The sequence below is a fragment of the Macaca fascicularis genome, chromosome 16 (genome assembly GCF_037993035.2).
Source record: "Macaca fascicularis isolate 582-1 chromosome 16, T2T-MFA8v1.1".
NCBI lineage: Eukaryota > Metazoa > Chordata > Mammalia > Primates > Cercopithecidae > Macaca > Macaca fascicularis.
The window spans coordinates 49084565-49100870 of record NC_088390.1 but is presented as its reverse complement, the minus strand read 5'-3'; the positions used below and the strand labels follow the sequence as shown (position 1 = coordinate 49100870).

The 16306-nt window shown below is 49.7% G+C and overlaps 1 protein-coding gene across 40 annotated transcripts in view; it reads left to right on the top strand.

Moving 5' to 3' along the window:
• The window catches only part of MSI2 (musashi RNA binding protein 2), a 432504-nt gene that overhangs the window by 362096 nt on the left and 54102 nt on the right, over nucleotides 1-16306 (top strand). For all 40 annotated transcript variants that reach the window (XR_010582134.2, XR_010582133.2, XM_045376050.3 and 37 more), the window contains 2 exons: nucleotides 256-370; nucleotides 11553-11627. Coding sequence is in view for 38 of the 40 variants with exons in the window: in XM_045376050.3 (XP_045231985.1) it covers nucleotides 256-370; nucleotides 11553-11627 (190 nt within the window). In the remaining 2 variants the exon portion in view is untranslated. The remainder of the gene's footprint in view (nucleotides 1-255; nucleotides 371-11552; nucleotides 11628-16306) is intronic.

Below are 16306 nucleotides of genomic sequence, written 5' to 3'. Positions count from 1 at the left end.
GTGTATCTTCGGCTTACGTCCTCGCCACCCCTCCAGAACCCAATTTCATCCTTGTAGGTTTTTCCAAAGTAGGATTTGCACAAGTGGCGTGTTTTCTTAAGTATTTATTTTGCAGGCCATTTACTCACACGGCTGTTTTTACAGTGGGTAAGGAGCAAGGCTAAAAATAACTTAGCTCGTAACCAGATCAGTTCTGCATTTGACATTTACGTGGAATTCATTTGCATCTCATTTGTTCGCCTTTCTGTTTAACAGGTAGAATGTAAGAAAGCTCAGCCGAAAGAAGTCATGTTCCCACCTGGGACAAGAGGCCGGGCCCGGGGACTGCCTTACACCATGGACGCGTTCATGCTGGGCATGGGGATGCTGGGTGAGTCTAGACAGGACCGCAGGTCACCGTGGACTGGGAGGGCTATGGAGGCCTCTACTCCCAATTGGGTCACCTACCAGTGGGGCAAACTGCTTCACCTTTCTGAGCCTCAGTTTCCTTGTGTATAGATGAGGATGATAATTCCCCATTCCAAGACAGTTGTGATGATTGAGTGTGTGTGTAGGTATGTGTGCGTGCGTGCGTGTGTGTGTGGGGGTGTGTGTGTGTGTTTGTATTTATAATTTTGCCCCATGCCTGGCTTATAGGATATGTTAGACTATTTTCTCTCTTTTCCATCTCCTTCCTCAAAAGAAGGAAAAGTCCCCCTCTGTCTGCCTCAGCCCTCTCATCTGAGTGGGAGTTCTTAAGATGTAAGGACTCCTGGCTGACTTAACTTGTGTGGGCTGAGGCTACATTTTCTAAAACTTGGGAGAGGAGGGAAGTGGTAAGGGTGGGCGATAATCCTGTCTATTTAAATGATTAACATTTTTCTCTTGGGATATCAAAATTTGCATTTAAATGGATGTTTTAAATAGCCTGTTTTACTCTTTATTTGCCAAAAAAAAAAAAAATGATGAAAGACAAAGTGTGTTTGTTCTGACTAAAAATGATTTCTCCTGGCTTTTGGAGAAATTGAGTTGCATATTATGCCCCTTTCCTTAAAGGTATCTCTGTCCGTCCTGCGTAGATAATTGAAAATCTTACCGCTTAAATGGCATGAAAGATGGAGAAAGCAGTGGAGATGCGTAATGGTGTAGGTCGCAACAATAATTAGAAATTTAAAGGCGAGAGAACGGTATTTTAGTGCAAGTTATTGTGTGTCAGGAAAATACTAATTAAATGGGATAAATGGTAGTTAATGGTAAAATTCCATTCAGGCACATGAGCTGTCTAGTGTTAATGGGTTTTCATTTGGTTTGGCTAAGAGTCCCACTTCTATATTGTTTGATAAGCCCTTTCTACATTTTCAGATTTGCTGCTGTTTAAATCACTTCTGGCTTAATTTTAAATTTATAAAACTTTTTGTGGTCTGACAAAGAATTGTATCTACTTGTCTGAGGAAATAACAAGGGCAGGTAAAACTGTTTTGAAGAACTTTATGAAACAGAAAAAGATGCCAGGAGAATATTAAAAATGGCCATGACGTTAATTCTCCTCAAATGAATTTTTTAGGCTTAACAGAGTTTCAAAGATAAATCCTATTGTAATTTTTTAAAATTGGCCAGATGTTTCTAAAACTTACCTCTGGAAGAAGAAACAAGTGAGAATAGATGAGAAAATGTTTTTAAAAAGAGGAATGAGAAAAGACCAACAGTGAGAGCGTAACACAAAGCTACAGTAACTAAAACAGTATGGTACATGGGAATGCACCAGTTGATAGAAAAAGGTAAAAAGTCTAAACTAAATATATCTATATTTAAGAGTGTGTTTTTAAAAATCAGTGATAATTATTTCCTGGTTGACTACAAGATAATTACTTAGCTCCTCCTTTAAAAAAATAATTCTTATTAGGTCTTTATGTTTTATATCAAAAGAAACTCCAAGCTGGTATTTTTAAATGGTGAAATCAAACCTGAAAGAAGGAGAGTTGAGCTGAGTACAGTGGTGCTTGCCTGCAATCGGGAGGCTGAAGCACGAGGATCGCTTGAGGCCAGGAGTTTATGAGCCAGCCTGGGAAACATAGACAGCCTCTACAAAAAATAATAAACATTAGGCTGGGCACGGTGGCTCACACCTGTAATCCCAGCACTTTGGGAGGCCGAGGCAGGTGGATCACCTGAGGTCAGGAATTCAAGACCAGTGCGGGCAACATGGTGAAACCCCGTCTCTACTAAAAATACAAAAATCAGCTGGGCACTGCAGCACGTGCCCGTAATCCCAGATACTCGGGAGGCTAAAGCAGGAGAATCGCTTGAACCCAGGAGGCAGAGGTTGCAGTGAGCCAAGATTGCGCCACTGCACTCCAGCCTAGGTGACAGAGTGAGATTCCATCTCAAAATAATAATAATAATAATAAGCGTTAGTGGGTTGTGGTGGCGTGCACGTGTGGCCCCAGCTACTCAGGAGGCTGATGCAGGAGGAAAGCTTGAGCCGAGGAACTCTGGGCTGTGCAGATTCGGTGTCCCCACTAAATTTAGCATCAGGATGGTGACCTCCTGGTAGTGGAGGAACATAAGGTTGTCTAAGGAGGAGTGAACAGAACCAGGTTGGAAATGAAGCATCTCAAAACTCTGTGATGATCAGAGTGGGATTGTGCCTGTGAGAACCTACTGCACCACAGCCGAGACAGCACAGAGCATAGAAAGATCTGTTTCTGAAAAAATATAAAATAAGAAAGAGTTGGGGGCCAGGCACGGTGGCCCATGCCCATAATTCTACCACTTTGGGAAGCCGAGGATTGCCTGAGCCCAGGAGTTCGAGACCAACCTGAGCAACATGGTGAGACCCTGTCTCTCTCTCTCTCTCTCTCTCTCTCTCTCTCTCTCTCTCTCTTTTTTCTTTTGAGATGGAGTCTCTCGCTCTGTCTCCAGGCTGGAGTGCCATGGCACAATCTCAGCTCACTGCAACCTCCACCTCCCAGGTTCAAGCAATTCTCCTGCCTCAGCCTCCTGAGTAGCTGGGATTACAGGTGCGTGCCACCACACCCAGTTAATTTTTGTATTTTTAGCCAGAGACGGGGTTTCACCATTTTGGCCAGGATGTTCTCGATCTCTTGACCTTGTGATCCGCCCACCTCGGCCTCCCAAAGTGCTGGGATTACAGGCTTGAGCCACTGCGCCCGGCGACCCCATCTCTTTAAAAAAAAAAAAAAAAAAAAAGCAAAATAAAAATTAAATAAGAAAGAGTTGAGCCTATTACCACCTACTAGGTTTTAGAGTCTTGAATTTAAAATGAGCATAATAGCCCTACGGCATAAAATAGAAGACCTTTAGGATCCAAATCTTCAGGAAATTTCCCACCTTTCTGAGTCTAACTTGGTTAGATGCTGGGAAGAGGGAACTGGTTTTCATCTGGGAGAAGCAGAGGTGTGAAGCGGAGCCAGCTCAGCTCCTGTCAGTTGACAAAGAACAAAGAGTGCTCAGCCTCCCAGACTTCAAGCAAAGGCTCAGGCCCACATCTCCATAAAGGCTCTCCAAAGGCTCAGGATCCAAGCTTGGATCCCTGCACAGAAGGGCACCTAATGTTTCATCATGGGAACCCAGGTGAGGAGGCAGGGCAGGAGGCGTGGGTCAAGAACACCTACTGCATGACCAGCCCTGAGCTAGCCTTGGGACATGGTGCTTCACAAGCAGATGTGGTTCCTGCCCTCAGCGAGCTTGTGGTCTATACAGAGAGCCCAATGTGTAACAGTGCATTGCACAGATGCCTAATGATCATCATAGAGTCTGGGGGTGGTTGAAGAGCACGTCATGAGGAGTGGAAGCCAGTCTTAGGAATCAGGGAAGTGGCATTTCAGCAGAAATGAGAAGGATGAGTAAGCCAGGGGCCTTCCATTTGGAAGAAACAGCCTTGGAACACGAGGACCCTACTGTGGGAGCTTGAGAGCCAACCGGTCTGGCCATGTGTGTGTGGGAAGAGGGGGAGAGACAGGCCAAGGGGCTCCAGGGTTGGCTTTGCCTGTAGCTTGTGGGCAGACCCGAGTGGCCCCTTCCTGAGCGCACCTACTGGGGTGGTAGGAGACAGCACTGGTCCCTGTGCTTGTCTGGACAGCATCTGAACAGCGCCTGCTCGCTGGGGGACGGATATGTGATGGCTGCCAGGAGCTTGCTCATCTGCCCAGCTCTTCCCTCATCTACTCACAGTTCAAGTTATGACTTCCCCAAGCCACAGTAAAGAAGGAGCTGTTAGGTGAAGGTACTGTTGCAGTTCAGAGCCTATTGTTTTTGAGTTACAATCTTCCCAGCCCCACCCTGCTGCTGAAGGCCTTTGCCTTTTGCCTGCTGTAGCTGTGGTTGTGCCTAACCCCAGACCCTATCCAGCCCAACCCCAGGTCACAGAGGCACTAGTCCTCTTCTAACGAAGCAGAGAACCCTTTGGATGAAATGGATGGGGTCAGCTGTAGCCAGAGCAGGGCTCCACCAAGGGAGGCCGTGTGGTCCAGAGGCAAGAGCTTGGAACTTTGGAATCAGCAGACCTGGACTCTTCACTCTATCCGCTGTGTGATTTGAAGCAAGTGGCTTAGCTTCTCTGTTCTTCATTTATCCTACCCATGGCGTAATAATCTTACTTCATGGGGTTGTTGGAGGATAAATGAAACTGTATCTTGCCTGGTAAATGCTGTAGTCTAATCTGAGATGCCATAGCTAGTAAGATATATGTTCATTTACTCTTCAGAAAGAAAAAATATGCTATTAATTAAACTACATAATGCTTTCTTATCACATTGGCTGCAAGATAGATCCCACTTTCACAGAAGTTGAAGTGTGGAAAAGATGTGTGTCTTCAAATCAACAAGGTGTCATAGTATGTACTCAAGCTGGGAGTTGTTATTAACAAGGCACTAGGAAGCCCTACCACTTGGACTTCCTTACCACCCATGGCTGAGCACCTAGCTAGACCCACGGATGTGACCTGTGCTGTGGCAACTGCAGCCTCTTTCTCCTTATGGACTCCCAGCCCAAGGAGTTTGGATTATTCTTGAGTAACCACCTTCTGACAAAGATCTATGTGCTGGATTCCAGGTCTCATCAGCCCTGGGCCCTCCTGAATTTCCCAGTGACTGTGGTGAGGCCATCCATATGCACTGAGCAGGGCCTCCTAAAAGGTCCCAAAATATGTCCCCCAGCCAGGAACCAGCTCAGCCAGAGGTCCAGGCAGAAGGGATGAATCAGATACAGTGTCAAACTGTATCTGAGGAGATACAGGCCTCCCCAGCCAGCACAGAGCCTCCTCCTGAGCCCTCTGTAATGCACCCACTGGGAACTCCCTGGGCTGCCCTCTGTTTTGCCCATTGGTACAGCTTGGCACTCTGGGTCTATGAACTCTCTGAGTGAGGAGACTGCCGTTTGCCGTGCTGTGATGGAAGCCCTTGACTCTGTGATCAAAGACTGTTTCCCTTTCTTCTTGCTTCTTCCCTCGAAAGTGGTAGCGTGGCACCAGGCAGAGTCGAATCTTTTGGTAGGATGACCTGATGTGACCCCATCACTCACATGGGTCACCATCTCCACCGTGCGCTATGCCTGCGCATTCGTCCTGGAAGCACTACCCATCCTCACCAACAGCAGTTTGGCTGATGAACTTGACTCATGCAGAAAAACATTTTCATTTTCTTAAAGTTAACTAACCAATGCAATTAGATGAGGTTTCCATGATTTAAACCTTTATCATTGAAAGAGTGGAAAAATAAATGGCACTTCTAGGGATTTTTTTAGAAACGAGACTATAAACCGTTAAAACATTAAAACTCATTCATTCAACAAATATTTATTAAATGAGTACCTACTAAGTGCCAGGCACCGTTCTAGATGCTGAAAATGCAGCAGAAAACTAAGTCTCTGATTTCAGGGAGCTGACATTCTAGTGAGGAGTCTGAGACAACCAGCACAGTGGTCTGTAAATGACTTGGACTCTGTGGAACTAATTTTTAAATATCCTTTCAGATTTTCTCCATACTCTGGGTGGTCTCATCAGAGGGAGACTGATAAGCGTACAGTTGCACAGTTATTCTATCTTGATCTCTGTTGATACGGCTACAGACATCCTTGGGGAAAACCTACACCTGTTTTGGTTTTAGCTTTTACAGCATTTGACAGAATCGCAGAATAATTGACCTGATGGGAATTCCTTAAAAGGAATGTAGAAGAGAAGAGGAGGCGTTATCCTTAGGTCAGGTCTCCCACCTTTGAGCCGGACAAAAGCAGAGTCACCTAAGATTCTTAGAAAAGGTCTTTTGCAGGCTGGCGCAGTGGCTCATGCCTATAATCCCAGGAGGCCAAGGCACCTGAGTTCAGGAGTTCGAGACCAGCCTGGCCAACATAGTGAAACCTCATCTCTACTAAAAGTACAAAAATTAGCCGGGCGTGGTGGCGCACGCCTGTAGTCCCAGCTACTCGGGAGGCTGAGGCGGAAGAATCGCTTGAACCCGGAGGCAGAGGTTGCAGTGAGCCAAGATCATGCCACTGCACTCCAGCCTGGGTGACAGTGCAAGATTCCATCTCAAAAACAAACAAACAAACAAACAAACAGAAAAGGTCTTTTGCAGCCCCTCAGACTTTGTGGCACAGTCTTGCAGCACCAAGAGGTGCCCACAGTTACCCAGCTCAATGTGATAGAATCTCTTTCATTTTTCTTAATGAAGGTGAACCTAATAAAAGCAAACACATGATGATTGTTGATATATTTGATTTCTCTGAGCCTTCTCTGCCCTCAGCCACATAATCCCACTGCCTTTAACTTTCTTGGCCTCATCGGGCACATGCTGTTTATTTAACAAGCTGATACGAGTGTTAGAGAAATAGCACATTGCCGAGCCCTTAAAGAAAAGCTTCACCCTGTCAGCTCAGAAACAGAGAGATGCTGATGATCAGCTAAAGCACATTAGCCAAAAGCATTCTTAGGTGCAGTCGTACTGAGAAGCGCCCCGTGAAGTCCTGACTCAGTGTTCCCTGACATTAAGCCCCTCTGAAATGCGGGCAAGAAATGAATAAAGTATCGTTGAGAACAGGGACTAGGAAGCTGTGATCTGCTGGCATTCACTAACAGATCAAAAGATTGGAGATTGGCTGCAACTTAAAACCACACATCTAGACTCAATTTCAACTGGGATCTGGCTTTCCCAAAAATATCTGTTGAGGTTATTCTCAAGGAAGTGTTCCTTTGTTTAGCCGCTTCCTGAGGGACAGAGGAAACTCAGAATTCAGCTCTTCATTGTCCTTGTAGAGCCGTGCAGCCCAATAGAACTTCCTGCAAGGGAGGGAGGGTCCTGTCTGCACTGGCCAATATCACTGCCCGCCTGTGCACGGTAGCTGCTGAGCCCTTGAGTTGCGGCTTTTGCGACTGAGGAGTTGAAGCTTTCATTTTAGATAATTTTAATTAAATTTAAATTGGACAGTGCAGGTCTGGAGGAGCCCCTGCAACTCAGAGTGATTCTAGGGGCAAAGCATCTTTGTAGACTTTAGCCTTCACATCCTTGCCTAGGAAGGACTCTTGGCACTTGGTGTTTAGTCTGTTTGCAGACCTCATGGAGCCGATGTGGTGCCCCAGGCAGTGCTCTAAACATCGCAGCAGATCTGTCACACTCTGGCAGTTCCCTGGATAAACAGCCCTGTCTCTTGTCTCTTTCAAGTCTGGGGCCTGGTGGGAGCCGTTTTCCATGACTCTGAGTAGCTGAGTAACAGAGCCCAGGAGAGGATGAGTCATGGACCTGTCTAGAAGGGAAACATCTCTAGGGTTGCAGCAAAGATCTAGAACCAGAACCACAGTTTTGAGAACTTTGTCAGCATCCCCAAAATGGGGACTCAAAATGAGCTCACTGGCAAATCCAAATTCTATTGTTGATTTCTGTATTTTGCTTCTACAATGGAAAGCCGATATGCGAGAGAGGTGGTCACCCCGGCAGAAGCCTTGATTTTTTTTTGACTTTAGTGACAAGAGATAATTACTGTGGGATTGATCAGGCGTCCAGAGTATTGGAGCAAATAAATTGTGCAGTGGCCAGTGCGGGAGGGGCCTGGCTGCTAATGGAAGTGGTGGCTGGGTCATCCCGCTGTAATGTGGCTTGATGGAGCGTCTGCACGGGTCTGCTGTAATGTGCTATTGATATGCAGCCAGCCAATTTCCCCCGTGTGGCTGGGGCTGTGAACCATTCGAGCAGAGCTGGGCTGCACAGCAGTAAATGAAGAGGAAAATTGAAGTAATGTCGTATTATAAATTTATGATTTCATCTGCCTGACCTAGAGGATGTTCGGTGATGGGGGGTGGAGATAAGATCCCCCACTCTGGCAGATGCCGAATTCTCATCTTTGTGGTTTGGAAGACTGTAGTATTGATGTGTCCAGGAAGAGTGGGGTGAGACCCAAAGTTGGGGTAAACCTGACCATGCTTTTCTTCTTTCTTGTTGGAGCCTTGTGGGAAAGCCGGGAAGAAAGCAGGTGTCATGGCATTGTATTGGTCGCCTAAGTGCAGGGAGAAACTGGCTGTTCTGCCACTTCCCACCCTCCTGAGGGAAGGTGACACATGGGCCTATGCTTTTGCTGTCAGATTAACACTAAAATATTTAAGACCCCCCAGCTCTGAAGTTAGAAGCAAAGGAGCCATTTTTCATCAGAAAAGCCCCTAGGCAGCCATGACTTGGCTGTTTGCATATAATCCGTTTATCAATATTGTTGAAATCATGGTATAAGAAATCTAGTATGAGATCTGATTTGCTAGCAGGTGATTAATTTGGAGGAGAACTGAGCTGCCCAGCCACGAAATAAATACGAAGGAAGGCGCCAGTATGCATGTGTCCATTTAAGGCATCTGAGCCCTGGCCTTTGCCGTTCTTCCTTCCTTCTTTCCCCATCGGGTTCCTGAGCTCAGCATCCCACCGGGCCCCTGCTCGTTAGCTAGCAGTCAGTGCAGAGCTGCTGGGTCCTTCTGCCTCGCTTGGGCAGGCTTCTGCCAGTGAGTCACCAAGCGCTGGGAAATAAGCGCATGGGGAGGAGCAGGCGGCAAGAGCCTGTGGAGGCAGAGACAGTTCCATTGGCCAGTGAGTGAGCTGTGACTGCAAATTTGGGAAGGTTCTGGGGGAAGCAAGAGAAAGGAGCCACAGCTGATCTCACTTGAGAATTTGGGCACATCACTGTTGCAAGACTTTCTACAGGTAACAAGACTTAAGCTCCAAGAGAAAAAGGAAGACTCCTATGTTAAGTCGTGTTGCTGTCACAGATTACCATAGACTGGGTGGCTTATGAACAGCAAACGTTTATTTCTCACAGTTCTGGAGGCTGGGAAGTAACGATCAAGGCGCTGGCTGATTCCATGTATGGTGAGGGCCCGCTTCCTCATATATGGCCCCTTCTAACCATGTCCTCACGTGTTGGAAGGGGTGAGGGTCTCTCTGTGGCATCTTTGTTAAGGGCACATTCATGAGGGCTCCACCTCATGGCCTCATCACACCCCAAAGGCCCCACCTCCTAAGGCCTTAACCTTGGGGGTTAAGATTTCAACAAAGAAATTGGGGGAAAACACAAACATCAAATCATAACAACCCCCAAGGGCATGGTTGTGGGCCAGACGCAGGACTAGAACCCAGGTCTCCTGACTTCAGACCCGCGAGTTTCTGCTCTAGGTCTGGTGGCAGATCCACAGATCCTAGGGCAGAGGCTACAACACCAACATCCACCAGGAAGTGAGGGATGGTGGAGCCCATCTCCGAGGCACAAAAGTTCTGAGTAGGCAGCAGGATGACAAGCAGACTGTGACTCCTGTTGCCGAGTGCAGGCAAAGTGGAATTTAGTAAGTGATCCTTTTCCATTAGCCCTCACTTGCAGGGTCACAAAGTGGTCAGTGTGATGTGTGAGAAGCCACTGAGCAGGTAAGACCCTAGAGCTGTGTGTAGGGATGTTTTTAAAGGGGGTGTGTAGAAGGGCAGAGACAGCCGTGGAAAGTGTCACTGCTGCCCTCAATTGCCGGAGAGCCTGGAGGCTGCCGTAAGTCTAGCCATCAAAGTCATTGTTTGCCAGTGTTTTGATCACAAACAACAGAAACAACCCTGGCTGCTGTAAGCAGCAAGGAGATTATTAGAAGGAGCTTGGGCAGTGCTGGAGAATTGACAGATGGCTGGAGAACAGGACTCAAAACAGGCAGGAACCGGGGGAGCTGGGTGGTCAGAGCCCCAGCCGTAGCCAACGGGACAACTCAGGAATGACCTGGTCAGGGGGCCACTGTTGCCAACACTGGATGCCAGATTCTGCTGCTGACACCAGAATAAATTCAGAGCCAGTCCCTCCTCCTCTGCCCTACCAGCTCCAGAGGCAGATCCCAAGGAGGGCTTCCATCTGTCGAGCCCAGGTTCACGGGCCTGCCTCTCAGCCTCCAACCCCAGGAAGAGCGGGAGGGAGGCCTTCTCAGCTTCTGTGATGGGGGTGGTCCTCTCTCCAAGACTCCCACACAGGGAGAGGCTCAGGGGCTGGGCAGCCAAAAAACGACCACAGGCATTCACCTCCAAGGTCAAAGCGAAAGTCTTGTTCTCAGTGGTTGGGTGGCCGTGGTGGCATCTTAAGAGCATGAATGCGCTGAGGTTACACATATACTGAGTGGAGGGAGGTAGAGTGAGCCTGGCCCATGTGGCCTTCATTTAGCCTGAATCAGGCAGGGACGTGAAGAACGAAGTGGCCTGAGCGGCCACAATGAGCTAAATAACACCTCACATCACTGGGGGTTAGTGACAGATCTGAGATGGTCACACCGGCTCCTGGACTTGCCAGCTGAGTTTCTTGTGTGCCCAGTGGCCAGCCCAGTGGCAGTTTCTGCAAGCGTCTTTCAGTGAACCACTCACCCCCTAGCTTGTCTGCTGAGACAGGGGTCTAGAAATAATACGCTTGCTGTGAAATGCCCATCCAGTCACACCGCACGGGGCTCCTGAGTTTGAGCTACACTTTGTGGTTTGCATCTTAACACACCCAGCCCCTCACCGTTCTCCAAAGATCCTGGCACCTCCGTGGAGTGTCAAAACTGCAATGTGGGCCGTGGCTCATCAGGCCCAGCGTTTTCCAGAGGCCCAGGGTGAGCCCTGAGTTTGGCTGCTAAACTGTGACTCCTGAGTTCCCATGTTCTGTCTGGTGCTGGCTCTGTTGTCCACTGCCTTGGGAGGAGGCATCACAAGGACTTTAATCTCCTACTGTCAATAGCTTTAAGGTAAAGTACATGCAGGGTAAGCTCTCCAAATGTCAGAGCCAGGCGCAGGCCTTGTGTTTGGTGCTGATGCATGGCATTTACTCTGAAGGTTCAGGAAAGTACATGGGCTTTGCAAGGTCTGGCTGCCCAAATACGGGTTAATTAGCAACAGCTGACAGCAGCGCCTCCGGCCATGGGAGAGAGGTGACCCAGGCCCTTGATAAAAAAAACCCTCATGGGAGACAAATTATTCTGTGAAGGAAAATAACTCAGGCTGTTCCTCATTGCCACCCTCCGTGAGATTTTACCCCAGACCTGAGGCGGCTATACTAACAGGACTCTGATCTTTCTCTTTGTGTTCAAGGATACCCCAACTTCGTGGCGACCTATGGCCGCGGCTACCCCGGATTTGCTCCTAGCTATGGCTATCAGTTCCCAGGTGAGTGGCTTGGGCTCCCAGGGCTTTGGAAGCACAAGAGGTGGGCTGCATTTGGGGGAAGGTGAGAGGACCCCTAAAAGAATGCATTTCATACATGCATCCACTTGAAAATGACCTATACGTGATAAATTTCAAACCCATTGAAGTTCAAGGCCAGGATGCAGCTCAGAGTTTCTGATTAACTCAAGTATAACTCACTGGTGCTGGGTATTTGAGGATGGCAGCTTTTAAAGGGAAAGCAGGAGAACTAAGGCAAGAGGCCTCTGTCTGTGCTCACCTCCTTTTTCTGAAGCCTCTTCCAGGTTTTTTCTCACTGGGGACTGAACTCTAGGCCCGGGGCTTTCTTTCACCCTCTACCACCCTTGCCGGCCTCCCTCGCCTGCCCAATGTTTGATGTCTCCCCGCCCTTCCTTCCTTTCCTCCACTTCTCCTCCCGCTCGGTCCTGACTGCTGTGGCTTCGGCGCCCTTCTGGGCTGTGTTGATGTTGAGCTGCTGGGGGTTGGGCTGCCATCCATCTGGGTGGGCTGTTTAGATTCTCCTTTCCCTCTGCGTGGGTATCAAGACTTGAGGCAGAGCCCGTGGTGATACCCGCCACATGCCGGGGCTGCTCCAGCTCCAGCTCCAGGTAGCTGGCAGGCCTGGGAGCTCACCTGGAAGAAGCAGTGAGGAGACACATGGTCTTGTAGGGATGCGGGAGGGACAATGAAGGAAGCCATGTTTTACAGGGTGTGCTTTTCCCCAGCCTTTCTCAAATCTGGAGCACAGATAAGAATATATTGGAGTGTGGCTGGGCACGGTGGCTCATGCCTGTAATCCCAGCACTTTGGGAGGCTGAGGTGGGTGGATCACGAGGTCAGGAAATGGAGACCATCCTGGCTAACATGTTAAAATCCCATCTCTACTAAATATACAAAAAATAAATTGGCTGGGCATGATGGCAGGCGCCTGTAGTCCCAGCTATGTGGGAGGCTAAGGCAGGAGAATGGCATGAACCTGGAAGATGGAGCTTGCAGTGAGCAGAGATCACGCCATTGCACTCCAGCCTGGGTGACAGAGCGAGACTCTGTCTCAAAAAAAAAAAAGAATATATTGGGGTGTTTGGGGGTGTCCATGTGCAAAGGACAGATTCCAGAGGAGGTGTTAGGGACAGTCTTGTCCCCTGTGGGTTCTCTGCTGAGGGAGGAGGCTCCATGGGGAGCTGAGCTGCAGACGGAGTTTCACCCCTGCCTTGTAGCCATGCCTAGACCTGGAGGTCTGGGAGTGTCAGGGTCTGAGATTAATTAGGAAGCAAAGGGAGTGAAGATGTGTCGCTGGAAGATGGCGCCCTGACACTGATGACAGGAGGGCAGGGTGAGGACTTGGCCTGGTCTTTGCCTCAGAGCAAGCATTGGGGCGGGAAAGGTGCAGGCGGGCAGGTCAGGAGGCATTTGGGAGCACCTAGAGCCGTGCTCTATGGCAGACAGATCCCTCAACCAGCAGTGGAAGCCCCAAGCTCTTGTCCTGGCTCCGACACCACCTGGCCAAGTGGCCGTGGGCAGGTCACTCAGCTTCTCGGGCCTTACTTCTCTCTCTTGGAAAAGGGGGTCTGTGAGGAATGGTCTTTGGGGTCTGTGCCCCGCTCTGATTGTGTGGGTCAGAGGGTGCAGGGAAGGCAGCCACAGAAGCAGAAGTTCAAGATGGAGGAGTTTGAGTGCAGGGGGCTCCCCCACCAGTGTCCCCTGGGGCTGGGGCGGTTCCCCCATCTAGGAGGGGCCTCAGCAAGGCTCCTCGGCCTGCACTGAGGAAGCCATCCCCAAAGATGCCCCCCAGCAGCAGGCTGCTTCAGGATGGCCACAGGTTCCCAGTCCTGAAGGAAGGAAGGGCACAGGCAAGAAGGACCACCACAAGAGAGGCCAGCACTCAACCAGTCACTGTCATTAGACTTTCCCGTTTCCAGGCAGATACCCCCACCAGGCACAGGCACAGAGGTAGAAACTCCTTCTGAAGGGGTCACAGTATGCAAGGGGCAGGACCTGCATTTGGACCAGGCAGTCTGGGCCTTAACCACCACCTTCCGCTATCTCCCTAGCGTCCATTTGTCTGGTACAATAACACTAGCCACAAGTAGCTACTAAAACTTAGGTTTAAATTAAAGTTGGCAACACCTGTAATCCCAGCACTTTGGGAGGCCGAGGTAGGAGGATCACTTGAGGTCAGGAGTTCGAGACCCACCTGGCCAACATGGCGAAACCCCATCTCTACTAAAAATATAAAAACGAGCCAGGCGTGGTGCCAGGCGTCTATAATCCCAGCTACTCAGGAGGCTGAGGCAAGAGAATCACTTGAACCCAGGAGGTAGAGGTTGCAGTGAGCCAAGATTGTACCACTATCCTCCAACCTAGATGACAGAGTGAGACTCTGTCTCAAAAATAATAATAGAAGAAGAAGAAGTAAAAGGAAAATTTCAGTTCCTTTAAAAACACTGGCCGCATTTCAGTGACTCAGTAGCCCTGTATGGCAAGTGGCTATTGCCAGCACAGAATGTAGAACGGTCACCGCGGAAATTTCTTATGGGCCGGTACTGTTCCAGTGCTTAAAGAAAAAGGGCTGTTATTGGGGGATGCATGGTCCACGCACTTAAACATGCACACCACTCCTCCCTGGAGAGACCCGTGGGGTCAGCACCCCTGTGCTTCATTCTCTGCCTGTCCTGCTCAGCCCAGAAGCTGGTGGCAGGTTCAAGGGGAGCTTTTCCTCTCACTTCCTCCCCTGGCTTCCCCTCCAGGGGATGACAGGCACAAAGGCTCACACATCTCGGGCTTCCAAGTGCAGCACTGATCTGTGCACTCAGCCTGCACAACCTGCTCCCCTCCTTAATCAGGCTACCATTGCCCCGAGTGTGATGCTAGTCCCAGGAGGTTAGAATTGAGGGATCTTAACATGGAATAATTGGGGGAGGGCATCAATGTGGATCCCATGCTAAGGCACCTGTCTCATCAGAGGGCCTGCCCCAGGGCCCCCATGAGTTGGCTCAGAGTACAACTCTGCCTCCATGGCCTGCATCCCTGGGCCTGCCCCAGGCAGACGGATGCAGCAGTGACCAAATTGAGGCTGGGCAGAGTGAGATAGGGTCCCCTGGGTGCCAGCCCTTCACCAAAGCCAAGGCTTTGGGAATTGGGAGGGTTGAGCTGGGGAAAGGAGGATAGAGTGGGGTTGGAGTGTTTATGCTCAGGACCCATCTGTCATGGCCACAGCCCCTGCAGCTTAATACAATCAGCTGGGTTTGAATGGGACAGAAATCAGGCATTACAGTGTACAGACAGCAGCTTCCTGACCTTTGGGAGTTAGCTGCCCTGTTCTCTCTCAACCATCAAACTTTTGTTTTTCCATCCTTCCCACCTTCCCACTCATTATGGAAGCTTCTTGGTTCTTTTAACTAATGGCCAGAAAGGGGCCACCAGTGGCCACAAGAGTAAGGCTGCCTGCTCTCAGAAAGGGTAAGAGTGGAGAGGCCCTGAACTGGGAAGGGTGGCCCCGTGGCTGGGACTGCCCACCCCACTCATCTGAGGAGCCAAGCTGGGGTCGGAGTCTATTCCCCTCCTGACCCCCTCCCAAAGGAGATGCTTCTTATGGAGTGTTGTGTCTGTGCTTATCCCAGATGCCTCCCAAGTAGCCAAGTGTTTCCAGACACAAAGCCTAGGTAGGTTCATGTGTTGTTCCAGTCAAGAGTGCAAGGAGTAGCTGAGCCCCTCTAGAACCAACTTGATGCCTGCTGGAGTCACAGCCTCAGGGCCAGGGCTACAGAGAAGCTTTGGGATGCCCTGACTTCCATCTGTCACCTCATGCCAATAAGGAAGGTTTCTGGTGGATCTGGCCAAGGCGGCTGGGGTACAGAAGGGAGACCCAGAAATGGGGCAGCCCAGCCCTCTGCCCTCTCCTCATCCCCATCAGGTAGATTCTGCGGACCCCTGCCACACCCTGGGGATCCTGTGACTTCGTGACATTGCACAGCAGTCATGTCACCTCCCAACTGTCCTGATGTTTTCTTTGTGGTCTTTCTTTTCAGTGTCCTCACTGTATGCCCACTTTACCCACTTCCCACCTCCGGCCCCCCTCATGCTGTGCGTGGATCCCAAACCTCTCCCAGCCCCTTTCTGAGTCCCCCTAGCAGGGCCATGCAGGACAGCTAGCTGGGAGAAATGAAAGCACGCCCAGGTCCTAGAGAGCTCCGAGACTCTTCATCCTGGCTGTTCTCACTCATAAACCAGGTAGCCTGGGTCCCCTTTCAGGAAGATGCAGTCTGATCCCCTTTATAAACGGTCCTCCTTTCCACCTGGATTTACCCTTTCTATGAACATCCATCTCATCTGGCTGGGGGTGCAGATAGCACTCTTAGTAGAGCCTCATTCTGGCCATGTGACATGGGGCTGCAGGGACCTTCCTGGGCCACACAGCTGGTGGCAAGTGGCACCTGGCTGTGCCCATCTTCAGAATTCTGTGAGAATAAATGTAATGTTCCTAGAGAAGGCTAGACACTGGATAGTTTTTAGAGTGGGGAGTAGTTCTTTTCTAGAAAGGCTGGATGGTGACCAGCCGCTCTGGGAACAGCTCCTGCTTCCCACATCCAGGTGTCCACCCCAGCCCGGAATTCGGATCAGGATCCCGTCTTGAATTATTATGGGTTGTGATCAGGGATCTC